Source organism: Odontomachus brunneus, unplaced genomic scaffold, assembly GCF_010583005.1.
Source record: "Odontomachus brunneus isolate Ranch 3 - 2012 unplaced genomic scaffold, Obru_v1 Obru_scaffold_065, whole genome shotgun sequence".
In the NCBI taxonomy this organism is placed as follows: Eukaryota; Metazoa; Arthropoda; class Insecta; order Hymenoptera; family Formicidae; genus Odontomachus; species Odontomachus brunneus.
In genome coordinates this window covers 1,492,421-1,505,773 of record NW_022639515.1, presented here as the reverse complement: position 1 = coordinate 1,505,773, position 13,353 = coordinate 1,492,421, and the positions used below count along the sequence as shown (strand labels likewise).

Genomic DNA, 13,353 nt, shown 5'->3' with positions numbered 1-13,353 from the left:
TATATATTTTTTTTTTTTTTTTTTAGAAATTGAAATGCAAGTTGAAATATTTGCTATATTTTCAGTGAAATTTATTATATTTCTTAGCAAGATAAATCTTACTAACACTCCATGTCTGCACTACTACACTGAGACAACAAAATTTTTAAGAAATAAAACATATTTGTTCGGTGGATACTATCAACATACTTATTTAAATCTACATTTTTTATTTAAACAGATTAAACAATTGTTTTAAAAAAACTAAATTTTCAAAAAATTGTATGTTTTTTATTTGAAAAATATTGTATATCAACACAAGTAGATATGTTATGTCATTAATACTCGCCAAATAAATATTTTTTATTCCTTAAATCTTTTTCTCTCAATGCAAAAACGTCGTAAAATTAAAAAGAATTCATATGAAAAAAGAAAAAAAAATATAATATATATCCTCTCCGTATATTAGTGAAGTATATTAGTATTTCCTGCTGCGTATAGCGTAAAGTAAGAGAGTCATATTTAATGAAACGAAATAAATTCTATAATCGCGCAATGTATAATGTCCTCCTGGATTTCATTCTTAGGATTATCCTAAGCTGGGATTACCTAGCGAAATCCGGACCGAGCTCCTTCGCGACTTTAACGACGGAGACTACAAATTTATATTGACACGATGCACACTTAAATCGGTGCCAAAATAATGTATAACAATCTTTGTATTATACATACACACGTATATATATATATATATATATATATATATATATATATAAAATATTTTTTATAGTAGTTATAATACGAATAGCCCACAACAAAAGAAGGAGCAGCTAATGCACCACTTGTTAAAGTACAGAAGTAATTTCCGTCGCTTCTCCGAAAGACGTTGGATAAACGAAGGTAAGAAAGGCAAAGGTAGAATAGGTACGAACAGAAGACTCGATTAGCTGCATCCGATACTATCGTCCTCGACACGCGCGAAGGAGAAACGACGTGAAGGGAAACGCGAACGGAACGCGAGACAAGCTTACCGAACGGAAACTCGCATTAATCCGTAGCATTATGTGCTTTTCTGCCGCCTCTTCTCGTTCATCGCTCCCTATCGTCCCTATCCGCTTTTCGCTTCATTTCGCCGATTCGTGCTATGATATGACAGTATTCACCGCGCGGTGGCGTATGGCCGTTTGCCCGACACCGGACATCGGTGGCACGAGAAGCCACGGTGCATCTCCGTTTTAAGGGAGTCTCAATCATTTTAAATTAAACTTTTTGTCATCATTTGGGAAAATAGTACAAATATAACAAAATGTAACAAAATGACAGAATATATGACAATATGACAAAATATAACAGAATATGGTTGCATCAGACATTAATTGATAACGAAGCTTGAATTTCAATCGACATTATTTTTTACTATTACTTTGCACATTTTACAGAGAAAGGTTTGAAAGACAGCAGTATATATAAAAAAAGATCTTCAAAATTATAATTATTACTTAATCGTGCATTAATGTTTTCTGCAATTATAAATTTTCAACTATAAAGTAAATGTCTCTGTAAATGAATAACATCTTATAATAACATCTCGTGACTGAGAGATATTAATTAGGATATAAATAATTTTTTAGTTCATTTACTGATACAACCGGTATTATCTAATATATTATTTAATATGTCATAAAAATTACAATTGATATTTATTGATTATTTTATTTCCTATTATTTTTCTATCGCTGACAAATCAATATTTTATATAAATGTTAATTTTGTCAGTAATTCTATTAATTATTGCTTTTTTATCAGTTCATTGAGACATTTGCCTTAAATTAAAAATGATGCCTACCTTATTGAACTGAAAACACTGACTGTCATTTCTTGATTGCAACCGTTGCACAGACTGTCGGGACCCTTGATTATTTCCTATTGTTTGTTGGGAGATATTTCCTTTATTTCATTGTTTGTTCAACTTTGTCCACAATTTTATAATTGTGTCTGAGATGAGATATTATGCCTGTAAAAACATATTTTATTTTAGCAAAAATCTATTTTATGCCAATTCATTCTTTGATACTTTAAATATCATAAATCTTTGTCGTAATTTAAAAAAATTAAAAAGACGATAAAATATATTTACAATAGACATTGATTCACGATAGAATATGAATCTCAATTGAGACTGTTTTAAGTCCACATTAATAGTTGTCATCTGAAATTTGTTTCATATGATATACTTAAACTTATATTCAGAGTCAGATCCAAGTTTTTCAGTCAAATCATGTTACATGTGACATTCCTATCTATAAACATGAAAGACTCATCTAATTCTATATTTTAATGTATCTCACTTTCTTTACGAAAAAAAATACGAAAAAACCCTCAATTTTAGAAACACCCAAAAACTGGGGATAAACACCTAAATTTGAGTGTTAACACTCCAAATTGAGAGTTTTTTCGTATTTTTTTCGTAAGGGTTGAGATGAGTTTCAAACGATAACTATTAATATATGAGCTTTTATACAGTATTGAACCTTTTTCAATCAACATTTGTCTACCACTTACCTCAAATGCCGTTTTGTTAGTCGCCATATATAATTTGAATATCTCGTAAACTGAGACAGATTCGTTAAAACGCTCGAACATAGGTTAAATAGTTTTCGATGTAATTTCACTATGTTAAAGCGCATAGCGATCGACAAGCGAATTCCTGAAAATAGTAATGTATCGACCGATCGCCACGCAATAAAATACGGTAAATCTGCATTGAAGTATGCTTTACCTGTGTTCGAGTGTTTCATTTAACTCGTCTTGATTTCCGAGATTTTTTAACCGCGCAAATACCTTGCATTCGGCGGCCTGCCTTGTGCCATCTAGCGGAGCGAAACAGATATTTGTTCACTAAAACGGTTTGAGTATCGGCTAAAGGACCGATAAATGTTGGTTGAAAAAGGTTCGGATCTTGAGTATGTGACGTCACTTTTAATCCCAAAAATTCCTCTACGAGTCGCCACTTTTCTGAACGAAGAATCAGAGGAACACAATCAATTTCCTAACCTAAAATTCACATATGATCGCGCAGTAACGCTTTGAAACGTAGTGCGAGTTGAGTGAGATCTAGTCTAAAGAAAGGAGATGAGCGATGCCGAGCTTCAGGAAGAGGAAAGAGAAGTACTGTCCTCGATATACGATGGCGATCCAGCTTTCAAGCAGTTAACACCTACGATATTTCAATACAAGGTGCGAGAATTGTTTCTTACAGTGACATAACTCCGATAACTTATTTAAAGAATGCGTGTCTCCACAGTAATTCAACATAAATTATGACAACATCGTCGTCTACGATTTATTATTTCAAAACTATTACTCGTTTATCATAATATATTTAAGGTTCTCAGCCCCAGGTTTTCGCACCATCGTATAATTCCAACTCTCTTTCCTCAAAATTTAGATATGCACACTGCTGCTTTATTCAGCAGCAAAAAATACAAAATTTGCAGTGCAGTTGACAACGTAAACAACTGTTAATTTTCAATCATAAAAGGAACATGTTTAAATCCTGTGTTCAAGTTGCACCCAAAGAAAAGTATCTGTAATATTTACACAAATGTCATAACGATTTCTCTTGTACAGTACGGAGAAGATAACGATTCAAAGTCATTTCTGCTGGAAATATCATGGGGCGCAACATATCCTTCAGAGAAGCCAACCATCAATATGAACATATTTTATAACAAACATATGTAAGTGCAGCTGTTTGACTATGCTTGCATTCGATTACTTTGATTAAAGATGAATAATTGGAATGCACAGAGTGCAAGAGGTAAAGGACAAGGTGGTGAGTCACGTAGAGGCAGAGGCTGAGCAATGGTTAGGTAGCGCTATGACGTATACCTTATTTCAGTCTGTCCAAGAACATTGCGCAGACTTAGTATCCAATCAACCGGACTCAGTCACAGAAGTAAATTCCTACACTAGTAAACTCAAGATCGCGGATGAGAACCAACAGGTATATCATCCAACTGTTTCGTTTTACTCTTGCCTGAAACCGTTATGAACGTTATAAAAAATAATATTGTTCTTCAAGAAAATAAATTCAAACAATAAATTAAAAAATAATGAAGTAAATTACTTTAAAATAATATTGTCTCTAAGATTGAAGAAACGACGAAAAAACCGAAGAAAGAACAACTAACCAAAGCTCAGAAGCGTAAGCAGTGGAACAAGGCAGATGGCAAAGGTGAGAGACCACGCGGATGGAACTGGGTGGACATAGTGAAACATTTGTCGCAGACTGGCCCTAAATCGGAGCAAGAATCTTAGTTCGAAAGTCACTTGCATCATTTTGTACAGTATAAAAAGCATGCTATATTTTTATAAATGTTGGAAATAAATAAATAATTTCTTCGTATCTACCTAGCACAGTGGACTTATTCTTTTATTGCTTGTATCGTAATAAGTATGATTTTCTGATCAAAGCCTCGTGGAAGAAATCTTGTTTTAATATGCAGTACATTTTAACAATTATTCTCGTTATTCGGTGATTTCTGTACACAATTTCCATACGTCAACCGCCAGTAAATTTGTTTCCGTTATCCACCCTGGAATTATCAACAGTTTACGTATTTACACTTGACGACCGCGAGATGTCAACGCACAGTGACTTACATACCGTTCGTCTCCAGACTGCCAATGAACGCTTTGTACTCATTAGAGACAATCAGATCTGTGATACAGATACTTTGAATAGCTAACGACAACTGTACATTACTATTTGGATTTGTGAACTTCTTTCGGAGAATGTACATGTTCAATAGTGGATACGATGGCTCAGACGTTTCAGAATACAACAGCAAGTCCTATGTAACATCCAAAGTATAATTATAATATATTATGTGTTAACGAGACGGGGAAATGTATAGGGGAGCTTTTATTACTCACAATCGGTATTTGTTTCATCATACAGATGTAAAGGCCACACATAGAAGCGTAAAAGTATCCTTCCAACACTTCGATAGGTTTTATACCCTTTTTCAGAATTATAAATATAGTTCTTGCTTTAACATCTATCGTTATTACATATTTCCTATCCTCGAAGAATTTCAACAAGAATTCCATCTCCATGAACGAAATTACATTTCTCTTAAGGATACTTGCAAACGAGGCACCAATCTTTATGTCAAAACCGCACACTCTTTTCGCTGAAATTAATGCGAATTCACGAAAGTCTGTTAGACAATCAAGAAACATAAAGGAGAAAATTAGAAGCTTCATTATTAGGAAACAATCTTACAAGGATTTCCAAGTAGAAATACAGATTCTTCTCTATTGATTTTTGGCGGCTCGGAGATTCGTTCGTTTATCATGTAATCTTTAATTATCAAAGCCAAACGGTCTTCATTGAGCATATCTAAACATAGTGCTTTAACCGCCGAATAATTTGCATAGAGATGGACTGCCACCAGGAAGAGATATAATTCTATTAAGTATCTATATGTGCATTATACTCAATCATTATTAACAGCATTCATAATAACGAGAAAATATTAAAGGATATCAGACACATACCGTCCATCATGGAACAAAGATAGTACGAAGATTCCCAAGAATGACGCGATCAGATTCACACACGTCTCTTGACTGCCGTCCTTTGCGGAAACATCTGCCAGATTATTACGTATCGCCTGTAAGAAAAAATAAGAAATTGTCAACATGGAATTGATAAAGAATTCTGTATTATTAAGAATTAATAGTCCCACACCTGGTGTTGAGTCAACGCTGCTCTTGTAGCTCCACCAGCTACACCGACGACGGACTTCATGACGGTCGACGTGCACAGAATTTGTACAGAATACGACGAGAAATACGGAACGAGCAACTCTATCCCCATTGCCACATCATTCAGGATATCTGCAAACAGTCGCCATTTCTTGCACTGTCTGTCTAGTTGACTTCTAAAACAGGAGGCATATTCAGGATCTTAATATTAAGCATTAGTCACAAATGATAAGAGTATGTATTAGGTAGTGTAGTTAAAATCTCCCTATATATACATGTTGTCTGTTCCTTACCCATTCCACCATGCAAACATTATACTCCCAATCATACCAGTACCACTTTTCAAAATCCATGTTATTGCTGCTGCCAAGGGTGTAGCACTTGACTCACCAACTCCTATTCCTTGCATTATAGAATGAGTTGTGAGTGTACCCATTATGGTGCTCGCAAAAGCCTGCAGAATATTAATCTAGTATTAGTCATAGTAACTTTTTAGCCAATAAGTATATCCTTTCACTGAATAGATAAATGAAAAAGATATCTTTTATAGATTGATTGAATATAGTTTATAAGCCATATAAGCTTTGGTATACAATCTTGCTTTATATATTAAGTAAATTGGCTGCGTTCAGCAGAGACAGCTGCTTTGCAACTGTTGTAAAATTCATGAATCTGATCGGTATATGCTCTTCGATTCAGCCAAGATTAAGAACATATACACTGATCAGATTTACAAATTTTACAACAGTTTCAAAGCAGCTTTCTCTGCTGAACTCAACCATTGACCAATCACAGTCGATTATTTTTAAAATAATCGACTGTGGTTAATGAATTTGCTTACGGCTTGAGGCAGGATTGTGTACCAGGATTGATAGAAATACTCAGACTTCACGGGCTTCTTCGTGAAGTACCTTAGAAGAAATTAGTACTAAACACAGCCGTCAATTAAAACTTGAAACTTAGTTCGTGCAGAGCCTTAATAGTTATTGAACATACGTCAATTTAACCGGTGGCGATTTAGACTAACCTGTACAGTGTCCCATATCTGATACGCTGTATAATCAGGATGCACGCTATCCGGATATCCTTGTGGCAGAAACACCTCCTTTATGAAGGACACGAAGCGAGCGTAAATAGTCCGCGATTCAATCGTCTCGGATTTCACCACTTCCACGCTGGAACCATCTAGCCAACAGGTGTCATACGTATTAGCGTACGTGCAATAAAGATTTCGTCGTCGTCATCGTCGAAATCACCCTCTGTTACCTTCCGACTTTATGTAGACCGTCTCCTTCTCGTCCCCGCAGCTCTCTCGAAACAAAACGCGCATATTCGCGTGAGTTCCACGCGGGAATTTGCTCACTAACGTTCAATGATGTTGCTCGCGTCGCCCGCCGTCCGATTCCGGTGCCGCACTGCGCTCTCAGCTGTTCCTTCTCGTTCCTGCGCTTCTCCCGCCGGCGAATATCACACAGGCGTCGCGGATGATCTCGTTCAACTCGGCGATGCACAAATCCAATCTCTTCCTCGCCTCATTCGTGTGATTTCCCCGATCAGAATCCGCAGCAGCGCTTCCTCGCGTAAGGTCTGAATCCGCTCTGCGATCCGAAAATTTTATACTCCGTTCGTCGCGAAAATGATTGTCACGTTCGCGATCGCTATTCTTCCTTTCATTTTTGAAGTCAGTTCCGGTGATTCCCTCTTTATTACATGGAGAATCGATGATGATGTTAGAATCGTTCCTAATTGATTTTCGCGCTTTCAGGTTGTTGTTATTGCGTCTTAATATTTTATGCCGGCACAATCCGAGGCGATTCAATTTCGCCGCGCGATCTTCCGATTTATTACTTCCTTTCCGTTCGCCATTGACGTTCTTGTTGGTAGCGCTTCTTATTTCTTCCCTATTGTCTTTGAACTTCTTCCTTGCACACAGAAAAGAAATTTCAAATTGTGTAACCAAACGAAAAACTATATATGAACTATATATAAAACTTTATATATAACTCTTCATATAAACTTTATATATAACTCTTGATATAAACTTTATTTCTGTGAAATAAAGTTTATTTCTATGAAATAAATTTTACTTTTATGAAAAATACGCTCTTAATCTCAAATAAAGTTTAAAATATTTTTTTCTCAGTGTATAACCGAGTTTTTAGTTTAGTCCTTAGGTAATAAAAAATTTAGTCACACTAACGAAGTTATCTCTTTCGTATAGATCTGCATCACTCGTCGATCTCTCTCCTTTGTCAATCAAATCGCAAGATCGTTCTGGTCTCGCATCATCGCTAATTGTCTTCTCAATTGGCGCTTTGATCACTTGGTTGCCTGGCTCGTAAATACTAGACTTAAATTCATCCACTGAAACTCTCTTTTTCTCTGCTTCTCGTGTCGTTCTGTGCTTTTTGGATCTCGGCCGGAAACAGCTCAGAAACAAATAGCCATTCTTCTCACGTCCGATGGGAACGTCGTACTGTACGCCTCTGGAGATTCTCTTCCTCTTGATTTTCGGCGTCACTGCATTTCCGGAGCTGCAGTCACAGTACGTCACATCGTGTGCGAATTTGTTTTGACACCTGCCGTGTTTCCGCGATTCGTCATCGTCGCGGGCAGACGACGAGATCCCAACGAGATTTCCGCGGTCTCTTGATCTCCCGTCAGTTTCTTCGCCGAATTTTTCCGCGTCCGAAATGGACTCTCGATACGTTCGCGACGGTTTAGACGCGCGCGATCTATCCGGCCGTTCATCATTTCCGATTGATTTATCGTCAGGCGGGTAATCCTCTTTAAATACGGCCGCCTCGTGGTGCGCCGCTTTTACTTCCCGGGCACGTTTCGCAAATGATAAACGAGCGGATAAATCAGTGCCGCCCGGCGAATCGTCCCTCTTAAAATTTCTTTGCGGCTCGCACCGCGCGCCCGTTCGTCTCCTCTCGTTTTTCGTCGAATCATTAAATTCCGACGGCGCCGGCCTGGAATATCAAGAGGCTCTTTTCATACGCGACGTATTAATCCACCATCGCGAACGGGCAAATGGTGTGCGAATCGATTATTTCAAATGCGAGTGCCGCGAAGAGTGAGCGAATCTCTTGTCTCGGCGGTAAGAACAAACCAGCGGATAATATTCCCGAGCTACGTTAACAAACTTTCCCGCTCGATTTCGATTACCTCGAGCAGTCGCGCGCGAAATCGTTTGCATTCTTGAACGCGTCAATCTCCTGTCGCAGCCGCGAGATCTTCTCGTTCAGTCCGGCCAAGGCGGCGACGATGCACTCGATATCAATTTCCGCGCTGCAGGACCGATACACGGGCGGTCCATTTGCGGCGCGCAGATCCATCAGCGGCTGTTGTTTCACAGCTCATGATCGTCTTGTAGCTTATAACCAACGCGACATATGTCACGCACGCAAATAACGTCGCATCGTTCGAGACGTCGAGACGCGAATGATCTTCACGTCGCAGATCATTCGTTCCTCGGAGCTGACTAAATTGTCAAGAAGATCGACATTAGTTGCAAGACCAACATTCAAGATGTAATTGCGAGACAAATATATTATCACACCGAAAGTCCGAGATGGCCAACAACGACATCGACGACATCCTGGCGCGCCTCGACGAAATCAAGAAACTGCAGGCGGAACTTCGGCATTTGGTGCCTCGAGTCGCCAGTAACTCGTCCAGAGCCGGGCCCCAGGACTTGACCAGCGACACGTCCGCGTCGATTCGCTTCCCGTCTCTTGTCACATTCCCAGGAGTCTCGAGTCTCTCTTCGTCGTCCACGACGAACGGGCGAGTACAGAAGTCGGCCATGCACTTGAATCTCAGCAGTAAATTGTCGCTGAGTGACAATCGGCCCTCGACAGCTTCTCTGGCAAACGCCTGGAGGTCCACGAAGACCAGATCGTCTGTAAAGGAAACGAATGCCTTCAGGGATTCGCCGAGGAGCGCGCACGATGTCGCCGCGAAATCGCTCGCGAAAAACTCCATCGTCCCGAACACCTCCACCTCTGCGGCGAACTCGACGAGGATCACGCGGTCTCTGACGAAGAGCAACACTGTCGGCCGAATCGCCAAGCATCTGCAAGGAGCAATTAGGAATGGACCGAACAACGAGACTGCGTCTGCAGACAAAACGCCGCGCGCGACTCTTGAGAGATCAAATCTTGCGTCTAAAAACAGAAATCATTCGAATGCGAGTAAGTAGTTTATCGTATAGAATATTAGGTTGGTGTGAAGAGTCATTTTTATATTCAATTTATGTGACAAGTTTGGATATTGGAAAAAAAAATAGATGTCCAAAAAGTGCACATCCGTCGACACATCGTCCAATTTATTTTTAAAATTTACTATTAAGTAATTTAATAAAAATTCTTAATCCTTCGAAACTGGATAATTCGATTTTCTATTTTATTTGACAAACACGACCAACTTTTTGCATCAATCTAATATTTTCCTAATTAAAATTTTAATATAATAAATATACACATTTAATTAATATTTAATATAATTTTATATATATATAATACAATTTTAAATATAATTTCAATCACTATCGAGGTGTTTTTATGTGGATTCTTTAGTTCCATTATTTTTTTTCGACTTTGTGTTAATCCATCAGTCTCTCTCGACTCCTGCGTTCACAGTACACTCGTCTGTGCAGACATCAGGTGTGCCAATTTGCGCGGAAAGGACGGCGAAATCACGAGGAACGCAGTGGTGGCTAAAAAGAAATCGTCATCGTGACAGAAATGGCGTGCAAAGGCGAACATTTTTTGAGCGAATCATGAAAAAATGGAATTGCTGCTTCGTGGACGAAAGGAGGGTCACCGTGCCGCATCATTATCCGGGTAGTGGAATACCTAAAAGAGTACACGTGCGCCATACAAGGATGAGCGAAGATGAAATCCTGCAGGTCCGTGTGTCTGCGGCGAAAATTATTGTCAACTGACATGATCTATAAAAATTGATCGGACCTGAGAACACACAAGATGAAGAACAATGAGAATTCGTAAATAAATTTACCTCGAGAGAAAATCAAATTGTTGCGTTAATTGGAGCGTTAATTTACATTCTGCGCCAGGATTAAGATGTTCTCATTGGGTTAAATAATTAATAAGATTATCTCGGACAAATACGTCATCGTTTCGGGAGAAATGTTTCCGATCGTCGGTAAATAAACATTTTTTTTCATGACATCATGAAACTATATAACATTACCCAGTGAGAAATGACTTATTGATCAACGTCGAAAAGATGTTAATTCGACGTCGAAATCGTCAAATAGACGTCGATTCGACGTCTTTTCGATGTCGATCGATAAGTCATTTCTCACTGGATAATCACACATTAACGATTATACTTTCATTCGATGAAAGCATTTTTAATTTAAAGCATCTAATTAGAAGAAAAAAGAAAACTACGAAACTACGTGTCTTGGTTATATCAAATGTTGGTAGATAGATATTTATTTTCCTTCAGCTTACACACACACACACACACACACATTGCCACGAACAGGACTGATTTACATTTATAATATTTCTTAGTCATATATATTTATCTATTCTTTCTACTCGTATCTTGAGTTATTAATATTCCTATAGTTATTTACCTATTAGAATATTCCTATAGTTATTTACCTATAGGAATATTCCTATAGTTAATACGTCTCTCTATTTTGCTTTACAATATCTTCCTCTTTATCTAAATGTTCTTTCAATATCTTCTTCCACAATCTTTTTACTTTATATATAATCTTCACATTACCTCCCTGACGAAAATAAGAAGTTTCATAAACGTTTGTTTAGCATTTACGTAAGCGTTTGCGGGAGTTTGTTGAGTATTTAGAATTGTCAGTAGAGAGTTTGTAGAGCGAAAATTGCACTACAGCGTTTACGGCGTTTTTTAAACGTTTGAAAAGTCTGAGCAAACTCTCTACACGAAGGTGTATTAGCGTTTATTAAGCGTACTTTGAAAAGCGTTGCTTCAGCATTGCAGAATTTTCACGAAATGTTATATACAACATTTGATAAGCGTTCTGAAAGCATTCAAAATCCAACGGCATTGAATAAGCGTTCATACAAAGTTTGAAAGCGTATAAACTCTTAAGAAACTATCATCGAACTGTTTATAAAGCGTTTTATTTTCACCAGGGTTATACCTTCTTTATGTCTGTTATGTTTAATTACATTTTCCTATTTCATATTAACGGATACCATATTGTCCCTATATAATACATAATACTGCTAATTCTGTTTTTTCCCTTCAATTGTGCATCCTTATCCCTTTATCTTTCCTCTTCCTATCCAATCTCTTTATTGTTCATCTTATTTTTTCTTTATTTTCTTTTTTCTAATTTTTTTCTATATCTTATTTCCTTACTTCACTCTATTTTTCTTACTAACTTTAAAGTGTTTCCTCTGCTTTTTTTTTCATTTTCTATATGTTTCTTTCTATTTACGTAATCAAGAAGTTTTCCATATCCTATATTATTTTCCTCTTATTATTCCTCTTATTATTTGCATTTCTATCCTCTTACTTATACAATCTCACTATACTTTGTTTCATCCTTTTTCAGTATATCCTTTATTTTGCTACCTTTTCCCATCCTGTGACAGATTTTTGGCAATAATTTTAATTAAAATCACAGAATTTCTTTAACCGAGACACTTTCGGAATCTGATAAAACCGCCATGCTAGATTGATTTCGCGTTCACCTTCTACTCTTTCACACTAGATGACGCTACAAGTCAATGTGCAGTACTGAGAGCAACTGAGAGGTTCGACCGTATGGGAGCTTGAAGTTATTTTGACAGGCTGCGTCACGAATTTGTGTATTGCTCGTCATTGTACAAATTATTACTTAAACGTGATTTTGTTGAAAGAGTGTCGTGTCGTCGTGAATGAACAGAAAGTTCTATCTTGAATAAATAGCGACTGTTTGAGGAAACATGCGATTGTATGCTCATCAATTGTCAACAAGATAATGTTTCGCATAAGAAATAATTGTCGTGTAAAATATCGGTCGTGTCGTTGCATTTCTTAAAGTGATAAATATATTCGCATTAACGAGCAAAAATGGCACTGGTCAACATTGAAGGGATTGATCCCTGGTAAATATATGCGTAACCTTTACAGATGATATACTTGTATACATATTCACATATATAAGCATACATTGGAGCTATCATGTACATTGCAAAGGAAAGATGAAGTCGATAACGATACATCACTGTGTTAACTTTTGTATCTACAAATCTAATAAGCTATATTTGTTACCAGGCTTACTGAGTACGATGCCTGCGAGAAGCTGTTCCGTGAGATCATGGAGCAGTTAACCATGCGTGATTCAGAACCAAAGACTTCTAAAGTTTATGCCAGCTTGTCAGCTAATATAAGATTACGTATGAAGCAATACACAAGGGAGGTTCAACAATTGAAGAGCAAAGTGGAAGAAGCTTCCAAGTCAAGAACAATGTATCCTTTTATCCTTATGTATCTTTGTATATACTTGTCTTTATTTCTTTAGATTCTTTAGATAGAAGGGGTTTCTCTGGCATTTTATACTGAAAAATAATATTGAAGCATTTTAATATC

General features: G+C 37.3%; 4 protein-coding genes across 7 annotated transcripts in view; 3 read left to right on the top strand and 1 right to left on the bottom strand.

The window, feature by feature from the left end:
* The window catches only part of LOC116846551 (syntaxin-8), a 95,386-nt gene that overhangs the window by 81,029 nt on the left and 1,004 nt on the right, over positions 1–13,353 (top strand). The window contains exons 1-2 of one of the 3 annotated variants that reach the window (XM_032820529.1): positions 12,505–12,869; positions 13,039–13,251. In XM_032820529.1, the coding sequence (XP_032676420.1) occupies positions 12,835–12,869; positions 13,039–13,251 (248 nt within the window). In that variant the 5' untranslated portion in view covers positions 12,505–12,834. Of the gene's footprint in view, positions 1–12,504; positions 12,870–13,038; positions 13,252–13,353 lie in introns of those variants that run through there. The other 2 variants (XM_032820531.1, XM_032820532.1) reach the window with 2 other exon arrangements.
* Positions 2,977–4,398, top strand: LOC116846552 (RWD domain-containing protein 4). The gene is made up of 4 exons (XM_032820533.1): positions 2,977–3,216; positions 3,610–3,719; positions 3,790–3,985; positions 4,132–4,398. Exons 1-4 carry the CDS (start codon positions 3,112–3,114, stop codon positions 4,297–4,299), a joined length of 579 nt encoding a protein of 192 aa, XP_032676424.1. The 5' UTR covers positions 2,977–3,111; the 3' UTR covers positions 4,300–4,398.
* Positions 4,388–8,087, bottom strand: LOC116846548 (RUS1 family protein C16orf58). The gene is made up of 10 exons (XM_032820523.1): positions 7,955–8,087; positions 7,021–7,672; positions 6,782–6,939; positions 6,048–6,208; positions 5,738–5,930; positions 5,545–5,660; positions 5,270–5,466; positions 4,918–5,177; positions 4,649–4,835; positions 4,388–4,577 (listed from the first exon to the last, which is right to left on the bottom strand). The coding sequence occupies exons 2-10, from the start codon at positions 7,082–7,084 to the stop codon at positions 4,510–4,512; spliced, it is 1,404 nt and encodes a 467-aa protein (XP_032676414.1). The 5' UTR covers positions 7,085–7,672; positions 7,955–8,087; the 3' UTR covers positions 4,388–4,509.
* Positions 8,763–10,945, top strand: LOC116846550. Of its 2 annotated transcripts, none has more exons than XM_032820527.1 (2): positions 8,763–9,953; positions 10,401–10,945. In XM_032820527.1, the coding sequence occupies exons 1-2, from the start codon at positions 9,332–9,334 to the stop codon at positions 10,703–10,705; spliced, it is 927 nt and encodes a 308-aa protein (XP_032676418.1). In that variant the 5' UTR covers positions 8,763–9,331; the 3' UTR covers positions 10,706–10,945. The 2 variants fall into 2 exon arrangements, with proteins under 2 accessions (XP_032676418.1, XP_032676419.1); XM_032820528.1 differs by having other exon boundaries at positions 8,775–9,953; positions 10,418–10,657.

What these genes read in the sequence shown, in the direction of transcription:
- LOC116846552 (XM_032820533.1), top strand. Translation starts at nt 3,112, where the DNA reads ATGAGCGATGCCGAGCTTCAGGAAGAGGAAAGAGAAGTACTGTCCTCG. An exon ending in ATATTTTATAACAAACATAT is followed by an intron (nt 3,720 to 3,789) that starts GTAAGTGCAGCT and finishes TGGAATGCACAG; the next exon opens with AGTGCAAGAGGTAAAGGACA. An exon ending in TCGCGGATGAGAACCAACAG is followed by an intron (nt 3,986 to 4,131) that starts GTATATCATCCA and finishes ATTGTCTCTAAG; the next exon opens with ATTGAAGAAACGACGAAAAA.
- LOC116846548 (XM_032820523.1), bottom strand. Translation starts at nt 7,084, where the DNA reads ATGCGCGTTTTGTTTCGAGAGAGCTGCGGGGACGAGAAGGAGACGGTC. An exon ending in AGATATGGGACACTGTACAG is followed by an intron (nt 6,209 to 6,781) that starts GTTAGTCTAAAT and finishes AATATTCTGCAG; the next exon opens with GCTTTTGCGAGCACCATAAT. An exon ending in CAGCGTTGACTCAACACCAG is followed by an intron (nt 5,661 to 5,737) that starts GTGTGGGACTAT and finishes TTTTTCTTACAG; the next exon opens with GCGATACGTAATAATCTGGC.
- LOC116846550 (XM_032820527.1), top strand. Translation starts at nt 9,332, where the DNA reads ATGGCCAACAACGACATCGACGACATCCTGGCGCGCCTCGACGAAATC. An exon ending in CAGAAATCATTCGAATGCGA is followed by an intron (nt 9,954 to 10,400) that starts GTAAGTAGTTTA and finishes CTGCGTTCACAG; the next exon opens with TACACTCGTCTGTGCAGACA.